We start from the raw sequence: 18,513 nt of genomic DNA on the forward strand, positions 1-18,513 counted from the left end.
TAGGCCTGCGTTTGAGGCCTCTCACCTGTTGGGTGCAGGTATGCTCTCGTTGTCCCAGCCAACTTCGAGTCTCCCCAGGCTAATCATCTCTAGTGCGGATCAACGGACAGGCGGAGCGCCGCTTACACCAACGTTCTCGGCCTTCCTCCGTCTCGATACTCTGAATCACCTTCCGGAGCCTCAACTCCGTTGACTCGGCTTCTCTTCTTTAATACGGGCCGAGAGTCCACTGCTTCACTTGCTTCCACCCTTCTCCTCACCCATGATACACAATGGTGCAGACCAAAGACGTTCAGGCATTGGCGCAAGCCATTAAATTGGTGAGACTCTTTACGAGTGACGCTCTCTCGTCCATATCCACCAAACTGTTGTCTAATGATGACGTAGGCTGCCCAAAACAACAAGAGTAAACTCATTCGCGAATGGTTCTACGTCCCCCTGGGCCTCACGATAACCCTCGCCGTATGCTTCGGTGTCGATTCTATATTCCACCGGTTCAATGTTTCTTTCCCAGCTTCTGTCACGTGTATGATGTTGCTCTTCTTCGCCCTTATCGCGTGCGAGTCGTTGCTGGGGAGCCATCGAACGAGGAAGGTGGTTAGTTTTATCGATGTTTCTGTAAGTCGAAGTGATGCTCGATGTCATTAGCCAAGCCGACTCTAATGCGTTGATAGGCTGGTTGGTCGCTTCGATGGATGGGCGTCTTCTTCACGCCCTCATTCGTTCTCCTCCCCCCCTGAGTCCGGCAGTCGGTGTTATCGAAGTCTTCAAGATCATTGCCATCTTTGGTAAGTTGCTTACCCAAAAAGTGATCATCTGGCTGACCGGGTGGAGTTATCGGCTTCTTCATCATGATGGCCCTTGCAGCCTGGATCACCCGTAGCGTCCAGTTCGCTCTCGGCATCTCCAAGCGCTCCGAGTCCCAGCGCGCCGAAGAACTCGGCCGCCGGACGCCGGACATTCCCATAAGCGAGAACACCACCCCCGGCATCTCCCGCCGGACGAGCTTCTCCCAGGCTCCGTCCCAGATCCCACTAGTCCCCGTGTCAGGATCGGACTCGGCACCGTCATCGACACCACCATCCCGGCCGCAGAGCCCGCCTCAGCTGCGCCTCCAGGATCACCACTATGCCAACGGCCACGCCCCAGAGAACGCCGTCGAGGCGCTCAATCCGCCGAGTTACCCGACCCAGGTCCCCCTGCCACCACCCAAGGCCGAGATATGGGCGGCTCAGATATCGGGGAACCTTGACCTGTCAACCTTCATAGGGCTGTTCCTCTTTGTCGGCGTCCCGCTCTACTACTCGACAGGATATGCCATGCCAATTCATATGGCGGTCAACATCCTCGCCTGGTTCGCCGCCATGGCCATCCCGGCGAATTGGAAGCAGTACCTCCACCCTGTTCTCGTGTCGTCCCTTGCTACCGTGCTCGTGATATGGGCACTCGCCGAGATACGTGGCGACAGCTTGTCGACGGCCCTCCACGCATACCGCACAGGGGCAAAGTACATTGAGTTATGGCGGAACACGACGCAGGAGCGGCACGTCCTCCCCGGCGCGGGTGACTTCTTTGGCACGCTGCTCGACGCCAGCATCGTGGCACTTGCCCTCCCCATGTTCCAGTACCGCCGTGAGCTGCGCACCCACTTCGTCTCCATCGTCATCCCAAACGTCGCCATCAGCGTCGGCTCCCTGCTCGCTTACCCGCCCTTGTGCTACGCCTGCGGCATCTCGGCAGCCCGTAGTCTGGCATTTGCGTCGCGCAGCCTGACCCTCGCCTTGGCCGTCCCCGCGACCGTCAACCTGGGCGGCGACACAAACACGGTAGCCGCCCTGGCCATCATCAGCGGTATCCTTGGTGTTGTGCTCGGCGCCCGCATCCTGCGTTGGCTGCGTGTCCCAGAGGACGATTACGTGACGCGCGGCGTGACCCAGGGCATCAACTCGAGTGCCATTGGCACGGCGGTGCTGCTGCGGACCGATCCTCGAGCCGCAGCCCTGTCGAGTCTGTCCATGAGCCTCTTTGGCACCATAACCGTGCTCTTCACCTCGATACCGCCGGCCGCGACCTTTGTGAGGACACTCGTGGGGCTATGATGAATGAGGAAGCTTGCTTGCTTGGTGCTCCGTGCCTGGAGCAAGGACGAAAAAGATATAAAAACCGGCCCCTTGACCCGGGTATGTCGTTCCGGAATTTGGGGGCATGAGTGGGATGTAATTTACGACTACCGAGATTTTGCGAATAGACCTGCTAGACCCAGTAAATAATGATCATGTTAAGTTGAATCATGAGCGCTAGTCTTGTGTCTTACTTTCTCCTTCATGCCTGGCCCAACCAAGCCCCTTGTTCCCTCTGTGCCTCGTGGCATGGGCCAGGTCAAACTTGTCTAGGATATCGACGTCACGTTAGTCTGACATACACCGTCAGTTTGCACATTGTCTCACGATGGGCGCAACTCCACACCGTCGTACACGGGGGAGCTGCAACCAAAAGCTTGGATTGTCGAGTCTCTTGATTGATGTAACAGACAAGGGTATGGAAGAAAGGGTCCCAGAAAGGAAGAAGAAGAAGAAGAAGAAAGAAGAAGAGAACATGGTTGAAAATGGAAAATGCATGCTTGCTGCCGGAATGAAATGCACAAAATGCCGCCCTCCGTGTTTCCATCAGACTTTCCCCTTTCACCCGTTGGTATCGTATCCCTGTTGAAAGAAAGGCTGAGGGGGTGATGGAAGATGCGATGCCCCGAACGCCGCCGTGAGTCGTGAAGCCGTGAGTGTCGTAAAGCGTAATATGTAGGTGGGTTGGTTGTATGTCGAGAGGATTGGTGAGGGGAGGTATCTCTACCCCCCCCTTTTGCATGTCAACTTGTAGAATTGACGATGATGGCGATCTCAGAAGGAGTAGCAAGAGACATTTCTTCTCTTGTCGACTCCAAAAGACCTTTTTCGTGATCAATGTCAGCTCGGACCTCCAAAGTCAAGTACCACTAGTCCACTTACCATCTGCACCACCTCCCCAAGCCGCACCCTACTTGCCAAACGCCCTGTTCAGCCTCATGGTCAACTGGCTCCTCTGCTCCTTTGCCTCGCTACAGACGCCGCACTCGCCCCTGACGACGGCGCCCGTGACCCTCGAGACGTACTTGCCGCAGCCGGCGAGGCAGGGCGTAGTTCCCACGGGCTGTTCTCCGACGCGGCGGCCACAGGCCTGGCAGACGAGGGTTCCGAGGTTTGCGTAGCACATGGTTTTCTTGTTTTCTTCTTTTTTTTGTTCTTCTTTGGGTTGATAGTTTTCTGCTGCTCCGAAGAGAGGAAGAGAGACACGATCAAGAACAAGACCAGGGTGGATGTAAAAGACGAGAGAGATATGTAGTAGACAAGGGCACTCGGGAATTTGGACGTCCCAGTGGAAGCTTTAAATACAGGAAAACGGGGACACCGAAGTGGTCAACAGGAACAAAGGCGAACTGATTAAACGAGATTTGTTTGGCATGGAAGGTAGGTAAGATGAAGCGTCGAAGAATAAAATGGGTGAACAAGAGAGGATAAGACGACGGAGGGAGGAAAGCTGGAGCCAACTTTGTTGTACTTGCAGGGAGCAAGGGTTATTTCGAGAGAGGAAGGAATGAGTATGGGATAGAGTAAGGCAGGCACGATAGGTAGGTAAGGTAAGGTAGGTAGATGAGTGAGCGCGTGTGTAAAGAGCAAGTGTGACCCGACCCGGGGGCTGTCGTGATGGGGTCGCTCGGTGATGGAAGGCCTTCTTCCCTCTCGCTCCTTGGGAAACAAAGAGGAAGGGGAACCCACTTGGGCCCGAGTGGGACGATTCCGTTTCACTGCCTGCGCTGCGTTGCGCTGCGCTTCTCTCTCGCCCTCTCGGCTTTGATCCCCCCCTCCTCATGATCCCGGGAACAAGAGAGAGAAAGAGGGGGTCCATTGCTCTGTTATAGGTAGGTACAGCGTAGATAGGAATCCTCTCAGCCTGACACCGGGCCTCACTTTCGAGTGTGTAGGTCACTAACGACGACGGTCTATTAGTCAGGAAGGGCGTCTTACACAATCACCACTCATCACATGCAAGCCCTTCTCTTTCCAAAACAGACTCTACATGTCTCGGCAGCTGTCAACACCCACTAGAGACGACCAGAGACATCCCAAACGACGCGTTAGACCTCACCTCTAGGTGCCTCCCTCACCGACACATCCGCCCGCTTCGCCTCGCTTCGCCTAGATGGAAACAAAGCGGAGAGGAGAGGGAGGAGACCAGTTTGATCAAAAAGGTGGGACACCAACTCTCTCTTGCGCCGCCGCGCCCCCCCTCCATCACGAATCCTTGCTCGCCATTCTTGTTCCCCTCTGTTGCCCCCCTCCAGCAGAGCTTCTCGAAAGAAAAGAAGATCCCACGTCCGGGAAATCATACTGGAAATTCCCCTAGGCGCAGGGAAGATCATACCCTGTAGGGTGTTGGGGCTGTCCTGTGCTTCGATAGTCTGCCTCCCCTCCTCCGAACAAGTCACATCTAGTATATTGGCCGCCCCAATGCAACATCACGCATTTTCACGCATAGTAATATGTACCGCAAAAAAGTGGGATTTTGTTTATCGTGCCGCACTGCACAGCACAGGGCAGCAGAAAAGGTACATGTATCCGCAGTTGCTGACCCGTAACCTTGGGATTCATTTGGCCGAGGAACATAGCCAGAAACCGTTCCCCTCCCCCAATCCCAACCGCCGTCGGACCGTTAGACGGGCTTTGCGCGGGTCATCTGCCCGCTCTGCGCAGCCGCTCTCGGCCACGGCTGTCACGGATCCTTCGGGGCACCACATGCAGCCAAAAGATGGGCCCTGACGACTCAAGAGTCAGGTCCCTTTGGTGTGGGTGGCTGGCTGGCTGAGTGGGGGAGGGGCAGAAGGGGGGGCACGGGAGCAATGATAGATCGCCCATCTTCAGGGCCAACCTCACCACCATCACCACCATCACCATCACCGTCATCGTCCATGGACAAGTGAGTACAAGGTTGAGCTGTCTTTCCTGACGACCCAACACCCTCAGGGTAGACGTCATCACATAATCATCTTCAATACTTCATACAAGCCCTGTCAGACGCCACCCTTCAACATCACACCCGGATCGAATATCTCTATAAGTGTCAGAATCCCTTCCATGAGAACGCCTTCCAGCCCGCCTGTCAAGTTATCGTCGTCGGCTGCCTCCCTTCATTACCGCACCTCGCTTCCAAAGCCGGCATCCACACTCTCTCAGCACTGCAACGTACAGCGTCATCTGCATGTCCACAACAGCTTGCATCCCCTTACTTCGTGTCTTGTCACCCTAGCTTCCCCCGCAGTGCGTCCACCTCTCTCTGCAGGGCATCAAGGTCAGCTAGGATGTTGGCACCTTTCCCTGCATCAGTTGCCGATTGCGGAGATGTGGGACCGGCGCTGATGGTTGCCGCCGCATCATAAGGTTCCTCTTCAGGAACTTGACTGGACCGTGTCTTGGCAACTCCTTCCATGCTTGTTCTCCTCGGCGGTTCTTCTATGCTGCCGCGACTGCTTCCCCTCTGTCTTCGAGGTGGGGGAGGCGGCGCTATGCCACCGTGAGGCTTTGCTTCAAACGAAATTCGTCGGCTCGTGCTGTCAACGCTCCGGATACTAGCAGGCCGTCGCACCGAAGCGTTGCGCGCCGGAGGCGGGGGAGGAGCCCATGACTTGGTTACTCCAGCCTGATAACTTCCAGGCTGTGCCTCCCGAGGAGGTGTTGGTTCCACTGACGGCTGGTGGTGTGTCGGCGTCGAAATTGTATCGATTTCTGGTGACAAAGCTGGAGATGACGATGATTGGCTCACGTTTCTAGTGAGATTGGATGCCATTCCCGCTGGTATCTGAGTTGACTGCCTCGAGCCGTGGTGCGACCTTCGTGGTGGTGGTGGAGGAGCCGGAGCGTGAGAGTCATGGCGAGCATGGTTGCTCTGGGATCTCATCGACGACGACCGTGATAGATTCTCGTTATGGTTTTTAAGCGCCTGCTGTCCTAAACTAGAGGCACCAGGAGTAAATGCCTTGCTCTCCCCTGGCATGTCCCCTTCGTGGCGGCGGCGCTGGGACCGCTTTCTGGTTGTTTCTAGGTGCATTCGGAGACGCGGAGTTGTTCTCGATGTTGACATCGGGGACCTTGCCCGCTGCCTCCCGATCGAATGGTGACTCATGGCCATCTTCCAAGCTCTTTCGAACAGGCGCCGGAGGCAGGGGCTTGTTCATGTCAGACTGTGACATGGATGCCAATGCTTCCGGAGCTGACTGGCCTCCGATTAAATCCAGCTTGATCGATTTGCCATGTCGAGAGCTGGGTGGTGGTGGTGGCTTCTTTCCTCTGCCAATCTGAAGCGATGTGCTCGAGTCAGAGAAGCTACTGCGCTCAATATCGTCTTCCGGGGTATCCGAAGCATCTCGGGCTATGAGCGACACCTCTTGCATCTCGCTGCCCGGTGTCAGTGCGTCTTTGAGGCTATCCTGCGTTGATGCCAGGGAGACAGAAGAGGAGTCGGCCGTATTTCTTGCCGGCGGAGGCATCGATTGGCGCATCCTAAGTGGTGACGGGGACTTCTCCGAGCCTGAGTTGCCGGTCATGAGCAATCTCTTAAACGAATTCACATCCAAGGACCGCCGAGCCGTGCTGGCAGCTTTGAGCGCATGGCCTTCCTCCTTCCGCTCCTGCTCAAGCTTTCGTTCTGCCGCCGGCGACTCCAAATCTCGTAACGTCTTGCTGAATGGGTTGCCTGGAGCTTGACCGCCACTACGGTCTTGATCCCGGGCAAGCGCCGATACCATCTCGCGATCGCTGTCATCGGTAGAGGTCGCGTCGAACGGGTCATCGCCCTTCTGCTGCATGGAGCCATGCTCCTCGAAAGACGGTGCCGTAAAGGCCCATTCTGGCGAATCGGGGGAGAGCGGTGGAGGAGAGAGGACGCGGACCTTTGTGGAGGTTTTGGATTGTGAGTCAGACGTCGAAATGTCAACCTGCTGGAAACTCGTTGGAGGTGGTCGGCTCGACGAGGTGTCTATCGAATGGAGGGGGGAAAGCGGGTTGAAGTAGACGAGGCTATGCCCTGTAATGTAGCCGTGTCTGCCGCAACGACGGACTTGCGGAATGGATTGGACGAAGCCATGATGAGCACTGGCGCGGTGCCTCGGGTTTTGCGGTTGTCCTTTTTCGTCTTTCTTTGCGCTATTCAAGCTTATCACTTGCGTCGCGGGAAGGTCGGAGAGGAGCTCTGATGTGGTGGTAGGTCAAGACGTTTGCGAACGAAGACTGCCTGCCATCTTCGGCACAGCCGGGCAGGAAGCTCGTTGGGCGGCCAAGAGAGGAAAGCAGAGCGGAGGTGAGGCGGTGATGGAATAAGCAGGAATGGGAAAGAAGTGTGAAAATGACGAGGCCGGTGATTGATTGCGTAGATGTTGTAGGCTGAGTCGCGGTGTCGCAGGCTGCCAGAATCTATAGCGCAGAACGTGCCCCCGGAACGATCGGTCAAGGCCCAAGGCTCGTAAAAGTCGGGGGGATCTGGCGATGCCGCTGATGATGCACCTAGGAACCAAAAGTGGGCTTGGGCCGTCAGCGCCTTGGGGCTTTTGCGTATACTCTTGCTAGCCGTGCCTCCTCTGTCAGCGCGGGATCGGGTCACCGTCAGGGGGCCGTGGCACGATTGGGAAAACGGGGAAGAATAGAAGCCCGACCAGGGGGGACAACGGAGTTTGAACAACGGCGACGGGATGAGAGAGGATACATTACGCAGTAGAGGTTGGTTGGCTGTAGGTACCTGCCTCGTAGGCACGGAGAGCACGGGCCATCCGGGAGCTTCAAGGTGGAAGGAGGGGCACCTCACGGTGCTTGCTGGCAGCGCTGACGTTGGGTCTTCCCTACAAGGAAGGTACGTACCTGTCAAGCTTCCACAATGGGGATCTGCACGGGGAGGAAGTAAAAGGTACTTTGATCTTGGGCTGGGAGGTTAGGCACGTGAGCTGGATGACGAACAGCGTTTCGACATCCCCTCACCTTCTCACACCCACCCCTTCAGCTCTCAGCCATGACACTCACCAGTTGGCGCTGGCTCTGCTGACAATGCGTGGCAGCTTCTGATGTGACGGGAAGCTGTCGATCAAAGCTTAGCTTATGAGCAAGTTTATCGACATCACTTCAGGCTCTTGAATGAGTTCCAATGCCTTGCCCGCCAACTCTGAGCATCTTATCGTGTAAGTGGGCTGATAGTTCATGCCCATACTCACACGCCACGGGTGTGAAATGTAATCTCAATTCCAACTAGTAGCCCCACCCAGCCGACAACAACTCGCTCCTCTCAGCGCCGGTCAGCGACACACTCGGCCACGGGATCACAGCAATGTCCAACAGCTCACCCAAGGCCAAGGACACCTGAGCTCAATGCTGGCGAGCTCACCTGGGGGATATTTCGCATCCCATGACATTCATAGCTTCACTAGAGTTGATTAGCTCACTCAATCACTGAACTGGTGCTGTTCACTTACACGCAGTTCTCGATCCCATCCTCCCACCTCCATCAAGGTTATCAGCAGCTCCTTCATTTGAACAGCTTACCACACGCGTAATCGCCGAGACACTGGGGGATCAACTACTCTTGCATTCCAATTTAACAGCCTCTGATTCTGTCTAGGCTCTTGATAAACTCATATTCCAGACCTATGGCGGCAATTGAGCGCTGGGCCCACGTGATGGCCCTGACAAGAGTCAAGACACGTTTCGTCGCAACTCAGCCTGACTGTCACGTAAACAAAACCCTAACAGGACGCGTCAGGCATACACACGCACACAAACTCCAAAGGCTTCTCATCAAAAATCGTAGACAAGAGATGAAATATACGTGTCGCTTCGTATTTAAATCATGAACTATAAACAGTGGCAGTGGTATTCCGAATCACTTCCCTCGCAGCCCTTCCTCAGGATTTTCCGCCCCTCCAAAACGCGCCAACCGACCATGATTCTCGCGTTACCGTCATAACCGACACGCCATGAAATGTGTCATGTCATGTGTGATATAATACAAGTGCCATAATCGCGTTGGAGAGAATGACCTTCCACTTCTGCGCGTCATTCGCTCCTTGCACGAAGACGACCGAGGATGTGAATGGTGTCTCTGTGCACGCGTGCAATCAAACAATCAACAGACCCGCGCTCTCGTTCAAAACCCAGTAAAACCCAGTGCCCTTACTCTCCGTGTCCGAACCATAAACAAAACCGTGAACGCCATGGCCGTCATTAACAAAGATCAATGGTGCCAAAGGCATGCTTCTACGCCTTGGAGGCAGCAGCCTTCTTGGGCGCTGCTGCTCTCTTCGACACGGCAGCCTTCTTTGTGGGGGCGGCCTTGGCAGGCTTTGTGACGCGACCAGTCTTGGTCTTGGTGAGAGGGGCATCGGCGGCCTTCTCAGCCTTCTCGGCCTGGGTCGAGTCAGCACAGATCAAAGTCAAATTGCATCAAGGGAACACACCTTCTTGGGAGCAGCAGCCTTCTTGGGGGCGACGGCCTTCTTCTCAGCAGGAGCCTTCTTCTCAGTGGCAGCGGCGGCAGCCTTCTTAGGAGCAGCCTTCTTTGCAGGAGCGGGCTTTTCAGCGGCAGCCTTCTTCTCGGCAGCAGGCTTCTTCTCAGTGGCAGCCTTCTTGGGGGCAGCGGCCTTCTTAGCGGCGGGCTTCTTGGCGGGAGCCTTCTCGGCAGCCTCCTTCTTGGGAGCAGGGGCAGGCTTCTTCTCCTTCTTAGGCTCGGGCTGCTTCTTGGCGAGCTTGGTGCCACCAGAAGGACCCTTGGGCTGCTCGAAAATGCCCTTGTCAACGCCAGCCTTCAGGGCCTTGTTGAAGAGCGAGTCGAACATGTTGTCCGTGACATTGAGAGTGTTGTTTGCCTTGACATACTTCTTCAGGGACTGACGGCTGTGGGACGAGTCAGCGACCGAATGTGGGAGAGGGGAGGGAGCGGCGACAGCTGGATCGCGTTGCCAGAGAAGAGAAAGAAAGATAAAAACTAACCTAGAGCCCTTTCGGTCCTTGAGCTATTGAATGGGAAAAAGACAAGTCAGTAAGAGAAAAGAGCATTGCGAAAGACAAAGAGTGCGACACAGAAGGTCGGGCGGGCGCGCATGGCGATGGCTTCAAGCCGCGACCGAGCGACGTGGTGGGCGCGCAACGGGAGACGCGCCGAGGAACAGAGAATTTCAAAATCCACATACGTTGACAATGGCATCAGTGATCATGTCCTTGAGTGAAAAAGTCAGCAAGTTATCCAAGAGAAAATACCGCGCTCAGAAGGCAAATGGGCTCACCTGGTAGCTGGCGTGGCCAGACTTCTTCGCGGCGGCGGTCTTGGGAGGCATGGTGAAGGTTTGTAAGTTGTGTTGGTTGAAGAAGGAAGGCAGATAATGCGTCTGAAGATGGGCAGAGAGGCGACGAAGATGCAAAACTCGGCGAGAGATTTGATATGCGTATGATGAACAGAAGAGCAAGAGTCGAGCAGAACGATCTCGTCGGGCGCGTGGGGACGGGGCATGTTTATATATCGGGCGGGGGCAGGACCGCAATCAGTAGCTCTTTCTCTGGGCTCTAGACTTCTGCTCCTGCTCTTACAACTTTGCGACCTCTTTACCCGCCCGTGCTCACCTGCCACAGACCCACCTTCCTCGATTGGGAGGAGGGGCATCTAGCGCCACACCAAAAGCCAATGCACGCTTTGCACCCGTGTCTGCACAAGTTGCATCAGCCCTGCACAAAGGGAGCCTCGAGCGCTCTGATTGGCCTGTGGGCCTTGCACAACTCTCATGCATCATCAGTCGCCTGCACAAATGAGCTTCAGCCACACTAGGTGGGCAATGCCAAGAAGGCCCCTAGCTCCTCAGACCGCGATATGCCACCTTGTAAAAATCGGGGCACTCAAAAAATGCCAAAATAATGCCTGGGCCTGTGACCATTTTTTTGATTGGTCGGTCCAGACATCACCTCGGGTGAGGTGTACCTCTGTGTGATCTAGAGTCTGGCAGAATGCGAGAGCAACTCATGCCCCCGAGCATCCATTTCCCTCGATTCTCTCGTTTCTTCGCGCACCCTCCTTTACGATCCAAATGAGTCATTCTTGTCGTGTTCTTGCGAGTTTGCGGCGAGTTTCCGCGTCTGAAATGAGGGGAGGATTCACCGGTTTCTTGCGCGTGATAGTTGAAGCACGGCGGCCGTCGACTGGCCGTCACGGCACGTTTGAATGAGCCATGCTCGTTGTCGCATTCCGAATTGCGACATGCACAGCCATTTCTGTCTCCCTGAGGAGCCCGTCAGTGTCTTCAGAGGACTCGGCGACGTTTGTTTTCGAGTTTTCGAGTTGTCCCGTGTTGATTTGACCGTGATATCGACCTTATCGTCCAAAGTCACTTTTTGTGTTGAATCGCGACATCGCGCGACGGCACCTGAAGCTATCCGCATCCCACGACTGCCTGATCGTCAACCCGCCGCACATCACGCCATTGACTCATTTTAGTTCGTTTGGCAGCTGTGGGCTACGCGGATGCAACTTGAAGACATTTTGCAATTTTTTTGTTAATCAGAAGCGCTCCGTTGCCTCTTGAGGGCGCAGAGATGTCGCATCACGACTTACACGGTCGGAGGCGTCAAACAAGCACGACAGAAGATTGCTCTCCTCACCACCTGCAACTCCACTTCATAGATCTTTGCGAGAATGGAGTTTACATGAATGGTCTGTCTATTTTTCATCACTTTCGCAAAATTGCGCATCCATCACGTCTATGAGCACGCAAACCCATCAACAATGTTGCAGAGCGGCCGCGCCGCGCGTGCAAGTGTTCAGGTCAGCCCAAGATTCAACACCAACATGCGCCAGCATAGTTGGTTTGGGTAATATCTCGGTCGCACGGTCTGAGTATCCATTTTCCTTTGTTGTCGATGGCAATTTGTGTCGTTATTGTCAGTATGGGAATTCACCTCTACTCTCGCCCGGCAGGGTGACTACGTCAGGTGAGGGGCATAGCGCGGCATCGTGAAGCGTGCGATCTGCGAGTGAGCCGACACCACGACTTTCAGGCTGGCAAAACAGGTTGAAAATCGCACCAGATACCCAGTCATACACGTATTGCTCTAGTTTATTATATCGATTTCGCATTCACCCACTACTCATTGCATCCTGGCGGTCTTTGTTCTATGCACTCGCCTTAAACCTTGTCCTGGCAGCCTTGCTACCCTACTCCATCCACCTGCTTTCCGAGTCAAGAGATAGCTGTACTGCACATTACCAGCAACCAGGCACAGCTTCAGCCTGGCTTTGCAATGCTTCATCATTCCAGATTCTCATTTCTTCTGCTCGGTTAAAGTCTGTAGCTGCAGCTGAGTCAGTGGCATTCCTGTCGCGACGTCCAGAGAGAAGCGAGGTACCAGTGCCTCTCTCATATTGGCTAGGTTCCGAGAACCTCTCTCCTTCCTTACGATAACATAACATGTGAAGCTGTATCGCCCACTTCACCCATACTTCAATTATGTATAAAAGGGGGATGCATATAGATTCACCTTCTACCTAGGTAGGCAGGCTGTTCGCTGACATAAGGATGGATGGCATTACCCACCGTGGTCAACAGGCACCAAACATGCGAATTTCCTGATAGGTAAACGATAAAGATAAGCTTTATTATCGCTTGTCCACCCATGTAATGATCTCTACGTACTCGCTAACAACCGTCAGGGTGATCAATCTCATCTGGAACGGCGAACCTGAAACCTGTTGTCCATTTTAGCGAAGCATGTGAACAATCACATGACCATACGGATAGAACACAGTCGACAGTACAGTGCTTATCGCCTGTTGACACCTAACGCTTTACCAATCAGAGTAATGCGGGACCCGGAACACGATCGTTCCCAGAAGGTCGTAAGGACACCGACACCAACGCCAGAAAAGGCCAGCGAGGCAGGAGATCATCACCAGCTGCACTTCGTTTCTACTCTTGATTTCTTCGGCGATCGAATTCCGCCGGCTTCAACGCGAACACGGGATCATGTTTGCCCTTTTTTGCATCTAATACTTCTCGGATTTTCTCTTTCTGCCCTCTCACGGAGCTCGTGCCGTCCGCCGTTGCTGCCCCACGTCTCCTTTACTGGGCGCATGCTCGTCCGATAGACAGCTAGACGCCCTCGATCCTCTCTCCGATTCCACCTCGACACTGTATCGTCACCATGGCCGACTATGCCCAGTACCACGCCCTTGGTCAGGGCGAGGTCATCGACCCAAATGACCCTAATCGAACCTCGCAACCCGCTGCCCAACAGTTCCAGCCGCCTGTCGCCCCGTCCCCTTACCAGCAACAAGCGACACCGCAGCCAGGCTATGGCGGAGCGCCGCCGTACTATGGAGGTCAACAAGCTCCTCCCCCGATGACCGGATCGCCTGCCCCAGCTCCTGGATACGGTTACGGACCTCCTCAGGCCCAAGTACCTCCTCCAGCAGGCCAAGCTCCCCCGTCTCAAGATGCTACGCTGGCCGCGCAACTGGGAGGAATGAACTTGGGAGATGGACACCACACAGCACGAAGAAAGAAGAAGGACCGACATGCATACCATACTGTTGAGGCCACAGGTTCCTCGCAAGCCTTCAATGGCATGCCTGCGCAGGGAACTTCCGCTTCGCAGTTCCTCGACAACAACGTCCCAGGCGCCCCTGGCTTCGGACAAGGTGCAAGCCCCATGGGCACACCTCAGATGATCAGCCAAAACCTGTACGGGGCCCCTGCGAATCCTGCTTTCAGCCCTGCTGTCCCGGCGATCTCCCCCAATGCCGGCGAGGGCTTCATCGATACCGCAGCTGTCTCGACCAGCGGGCCCAAGGTCTCCCCCGACGACATGCCCAGCGTGCCGGCTTCACGAGATGTTATCCAACAACACTATCTGAAGAACGTCTATCCTACCTTCGAACGACATGTTCCCCCGCCTGCAACCGTCTCGTTCGTCGCCTATGACCAGGGCAACTCTTCTCCGAAATACACCCGACTTACACTCAACAACATCCCTGCGACCTCTGAAGCCCTTCAAGCCACAGGCCTCACACTCGGAATGCTTCTTCAACCGCTGGCTCCCCTCCAGGCCGGAGAAACCGACATTCCGATCCTCGACTTTGGCGAAGCTGGTCCTCCACGATGCAGACGATGCCGAGCTTATATGAACCCATTCATGATGTTCCGTTCGGGTGGAAACAAGTTTGTCTGCAACCTTTGCTCGTATCCCAACGATACCCCGCCAGAGTATTTCTGCGCGACCAGCCCTCAAGGCGTGCGAGTCGATCGAGATAGCCGACCCGAGCTTCACCGAGGAACGGTGGAGTTTGTGGTGCCCAAAGAGTACTGGACGCGGGAGCCAGTCGGCCTGCGATGGCTGTTCTTGATCGACGTGACCCAGGAGGCCTATAACAAGGGCTATGTAGAGGCCTTCTGCGAAGGAATTCTCGCTGCCCTGTACGGTGGTGAGGATCAGGAGAAGGATGAGAACGGAGAGGCAAAGCGGAGGATACCCGAGGGAGCCAAGGTTGGCTTTGTAACATACGACAAGGATATCCATTTCTACAACGTCAACGTGAGTGAATCAATATTATGCCGAGGTAGCTGTACTAACATCACCCAGCCCGCCTTGGACCAAGCTCAGATGATGATCATGCCTGATCTCGAAGACCCCTTCGTACCTCTGAGCGAGGGTCTCTTTGTTGATCCATATGAATCCAAGGATGTCATCAGTTCTCTCTTGACGCGCTTGCCGGATATGTTCTCGGTCGTCAAGAATCCCGAGCCTGCTCTCCTTGCTGCCCTTAACTCGGCGCTCGCTGCCCTCGAGAAGACAGGAGGTAAGGTGGTGGCATCGTGCTCTGCCCTGCCAACCTGGGGCCCTGGACGACTCTTTATGCGGGACAACGGCAACCATCCAGGCGGCGAGATCGACAAGAAGCTCTATACGACGGAGCACCCAGCGTGGAAGAAGGTAGCCGAGAAGATGGCAGCCGCTGGCGTTGGTGCCGATTTCTTCCTTGCTGCTCCTTCAGGCGGTTACCTCGACATTGCTACAATTGGTAAGTCGGCTTGTTTGGAATATAGGGCAAAAAGAACTGACTTTATTCCAGGCCATGTTGCTTCTACGACTGGCGGCGAAACATTCTACTACCCTAATTTCATCGCTGCACGAGACAGCCGGAAATTGTCTCTTGAGATTACTCACGCAGTGACACGAGAGACTGGCTTCCAGGCTCTCATGAAGGTCCGTTGCTCCAACGGACTCCAGGTCTCTGCCTATCATGGCAACTTTATTCAGCACACATTTGGCGCGGATCTCGAGATTGGTGTCATCGACGCAGATAAGGCGATGGGTGTCACGTTCAGCTACGACGGCAAGTTGGATGCCAAGCTTGATGCACACTTCCAGTCTGCTCTCCTCTACACCACTGCCTCGGGCCAGCGCCGTGTGCGGTGCTCCAATGTCATTGCCAGTGTGACGGAAACTTCTAAGGAATCTGGTGCGCGTGAGCAGGGCATCCGTGAGTGCCTCAAGTTTGTGGACCAAGACGCCGTCATCTCGGTACTGGCCAAGGAGGCTGGCACCAAGTTGGCGACGACTTCTAGCAACCTTAAGGATATCAGACACTGGCTGGGAGAGAAGGCGATTGATGTTCTTGCCTGCTACAGGAAGCATGCAGCACAGCAGCATCCGCCTGGCCAGCTCGTCATGCCGGAGCGATTGAAGGAGTTCTGCATGTACCTGCTCGGTCTTCTCAAGTGCCGCGCCTTCAAGGGCGGCGTTGAGAACTCTGACCGCAGAGTACACGAACTCCGGATGCTCCAGTCAATGGGTGCTCTGGAGCTGAGCCTGTACCTCTATCCCCGCATGATCCCCATCCATAACCTTCAGCCTGAAGAGGGCTTTGCCGACCCTGAGACGGGTCATCTGAAGGTGCCGCCTTCGATCCGCACGTCCTTCTCACGCGTCGAGCCTGGTGGTGTTTACCTGGTTGATAACGGCCAGCAGTGCCTCCTCTGGCTCCACGCACAAACCTCGCCCAACTTGATCGCTGATCTCTTTGGCGAGGACAAGGATTCCCTCAAGAGCCTTGACCCGTACACGTCAGCTCTGCCAGTGCTCGACACGCATCTCAACGCGCAGGTGCGCAACATCATCGAGTTCCTTCGCACGATGCGTGGTTCCAAGGGCTTGACAATCCAGCTGGCGCGACAGGGCATCGACGGAGCCGAGTTTGACTTTGCTCGTATGCTTGTGGAGGATCGGAACAACGAGGCACAGAGCTACGTGGACTGGCTGGTGCACATTCACAAGGGCGTGCAGCTCGAGGTTAGTCATGGCGCATCCAACTGATCAAGCTGAGCGAATACTGACGAAATGCATAGTTGAGCGGACAGCGCAAGAAGGAGGGTGATGAGCACTCGAATGCAGCAGCCTTGTCCAACTTTGCAGGACTGAGACCAGCTTACTGGTAGTTGAAAAAGCTTACGTGTAGTGTAATAGAATTTGATACTGAGAGCAGCGGTTGTGTATTCTGGTGTCATGGCATGGGATGCAACAGCAACAGACGAAAACCCACACAAAAGTCAGGGAAAGAAAACAGAGCAGAGCAGAGTCTTGGTTAGCGAACAACGAAGAGACGACGACTCATCCATCCCATCCATGGATATCTGGAAAGACCCTGTCAATGTCTGTTTTTGGCGAGAAAATGCCTCTTTCCCCCTGGTTCTCGTTCGTTTCGTTGCCCATGACTCGTCATGGTGCCACCCGTGTCTGTGTCTATCCGTGTGGCCTCTGGCATGACTGACTATCCACGGCAGCAAACACGGTCCAATGTCTCCGTCCCTAGTCTCGTGGAGTTTGAGTCCGTCTCCAGGCGGTCAGAGCATCTCTTGTTCATCTGCACCTCGCCTGTCGGCATGACCACGCCTGAAACAATACCCAGCCCTCATCACTCTCTCGGCTCTAGCTGTTTCTCTCTCTATATTCTTCTCGCTTTTTGTTTGCCTCTCACCGTCTTTACGCCGCCATCCTAACAGTGTCCGTGGCAGGACGGGAGACCGCGCGGATGCAACCTGCCGTGTCAGGGTAGTGCAATCGAGATTTGTGCAACCTTGTTATGGAGGCGAGAAAAGGGGACAGAAGATCGATGTTGGACATGTTGCTCCTAGCGGTGGGGAGATTTTCTTGAAGAGAAACGAAGAGAGTCTTATAGCATGAGTGTTAAGGCAAGTTGGCATAAATCTCGCTTCTTGGCGTCAAGACTAGGTATGAGAAAACCGGGGATGTTCTATATCACGCGTGTAAGAAAGGGAAAAAAGAACGCATTCCTTTTTTTGCCTCTCTGATATTTCATCCCATCTCTTCAGAGGGCACATACACAGTAAGGAGGTAGCTTTTCTCATGCGGTCAGCCGCGGCTAAAGACCCGCCCAAGTTTTTTGGGGTTACACGCGAAAGGATCAAGAGTAGGTATGTATGTATGCAAGCAACATAGACAAGGGGCCAGATCGAAGCGCTGCGACCTTGGGGAGGCTGCCTTGTACAGCAGTAGTGTGGTTGTATTTATGTGAGTGAGTGAATGAGTGTGTGTGTGTGCCCCATCATCTCCCTCCCCCCTCCTTTCTCCCCGGGGGGATGCGTTATCTTGCATTGGTAGTGGTGACCGGGGAAGAACGGAGGGGAAACATCATCACGTACCTACCTAGGTATGTAGCAGTGCAGACTTTCTCATGAGGGTGTCGTGGTTGTTGGTCGGTAGTCTTGTCAGATTCTTCGTTCCATGACCTATAAGCATCCATCCTCTTACAAACATCACCAACACATCCATATCTTGACCTCTACCCTCTCTCTCTCTCTCTTCCCTTGGCCCTGTCAAGCTGAGTTCTCACGCCCCCTGCGACCCCTTCTCCATCAGACCACCCCCAAACTCTCTCCGGGAGGCGGTCAGCGTTCGTTCATCGAGGGCAGGCAATGGGAAATCCCCCCCAGCGCATAGCGCGTGCGTGCAGATGTGGTGGGATGGTATGAGCTATATCCCACGTCCTGGAGCCTCGTCCCCCTCAAGTAACCCTAACCACAGCCATGAGGATACCCGCATGTGCACGTTGTGACCGAGGCTAGCACGTCTTGGCCCTGGTCGGCAAGAGCTGATGGGTGGGTCAAGCGAGTAGAGGTAGACAGTGTGCTTGTTGGTAGTGAGTAGGAGGCCTCAGTATGTCTGAATGTAGTGCCAATGGCTGCTTGTGTTGGTCGTTTAGCAACATCTCTTCTACCTCGCCTATTAGCAACTCCTCCATAACCACTCCAACATGGCGATATCACCGGCAATCTCATCCCAATTGGGGTCGTCTCGGCCGAGTTCAGCCCCGGCGATCCGTACATGAGATCCACCAGTGTCAGCTTCTCCCCCGGCCTGTGGGACTTGACACGGTGAACCAGGGTGT

The 18,513-nt window shown here is 54.8% G+C and overlaps 6 protein-coding genes across 6 annotated transcripts; 2 read left to right on the forward strand and 4 right to left on the reverse strand.

The window, feature by feature from the left end:
- Nucleotides 1-272: 272 nt before the first annotated feature.
- Nucleotides 273-2,099, forward strand: MRS44_007406 (uncharacterized protein; the record flags this gene model as incomplete). The annotated part of the gene is made up of 4 exons (XM_065620524.1): nt 273-320; nt 388-526; nt 675-788; nt 835-2,099. 4 exons carry the CDS (start codon nt 273-275, stop codon nt 2,097-2,099), a joined length of 1,566 nt encoding a protein of 521 aa, XP_065476596.1.
- Nucleotides 2,100-3,030: 931 nt separating this feature from the next.
- On the reverse strand, nt 3,031-3,246 carry MRS44_007407 (uncharacterized protein; the record flags this gene model as incomplete). The annotated part of the gene is made up of 1 exon (XM_065620525.1): nt 3,031-3,246. One exon carries the CDS (start codon nt 3,244-3,246, stop codon nt 3,031-3,033), a length of 216 nt encoding a protein of 71 aa, XP_065476597.1.
- Nucleotides 3,247-5,328: 2,082 nt separating this feature from the next.
- On the reverse strand, nt 5,329-5,874 carry MRS44_007408 (uncharacterized protein; the record flags this gene model as incomplete). Its single annotated transcript, XM_065620526.1, has 1 exon — nt 5,329-5,874. One exon carries the CDS (start codon nt 5,872-5,874, stop codon nt 5,329-5,331), a length of 546 nt encoding a protein of 181 aa, XP_065476598.1.
- Nucleotides 5,875-6,040: 166 nt separating this feature from the next.
- On the reverse strand, nt 6,041-7,170 carry MRS44_007409 (uncharacterized protein; the record flags this gene model as incomplete). The annotated part of the gene is made up of 2 exons (XM_065620527.1): nt 6,041-7,103; nt 7,145-7,170. The coding sequence occupies 2 exons, from the start codon at nt 7,168-7,170 to the stop codon at nt 6,041-6,043; spliced, it is 1,089 nt and encodes a 362-aa protein (XP_065476599.1).
- A 2,153-nt stretch (nt 7,171-9,323) lies between these two features.
- MRS44_007410 (uncharacterized protein) lies at nt 9,324-10,399 on the reverse strand (the record flags this gene model as incomplete). Its single annotated transcript, XM_046276982.2, has 5 exons — nt 9,324-9,473; nt 9,524-9,959; nt 10,056-10,078; nt 10,256-10,282; nt 10,349-10,399. 5 exons carry the CDS (start codon nt 10,397-10,399, stop codon nt 9,324-9,326), a joined length of 687 nt encoding a protein of 228 aa, XP_046129058.1.
- A 2,851-nt stretch (nt 10,400-13,250) lies between these two features.
- On the forward strand, nt 13,251-16,543 carry MRS44_007411 (uncharacterized protein; the record flags this gene model as incomplete). Its single annotated transcript, XM_065620528.1, has 4 exons — nt 13,251-14,639; nt 14,688-15,126; nt 15,178-16,397; nt 16,454-16,543. 4 exons carry the CDS (start codon nt 13,251-13,253, stop codon nt 16,541-16,543), a joined length of 3,138 nt encoding a protein of 1,045 aa, XP_065476600.1.
- Nucleotides 16,544-18,513: the final 1,970 nt, after the last annotated feature.

This window comes from Fusarium solani (assembly GCF_023522795.1).
Source record: "Fusarium solani strain SB1 chromosome Unknown bctg00000004, whole genome shotgun sequence".
Classification (NCBI taxonomy): Eukaryota; Fungi; Ascomycota; class Sordariomycetes; order Hypocreales; family Nectriaceae; genus Fusarium; species Fusarium solani.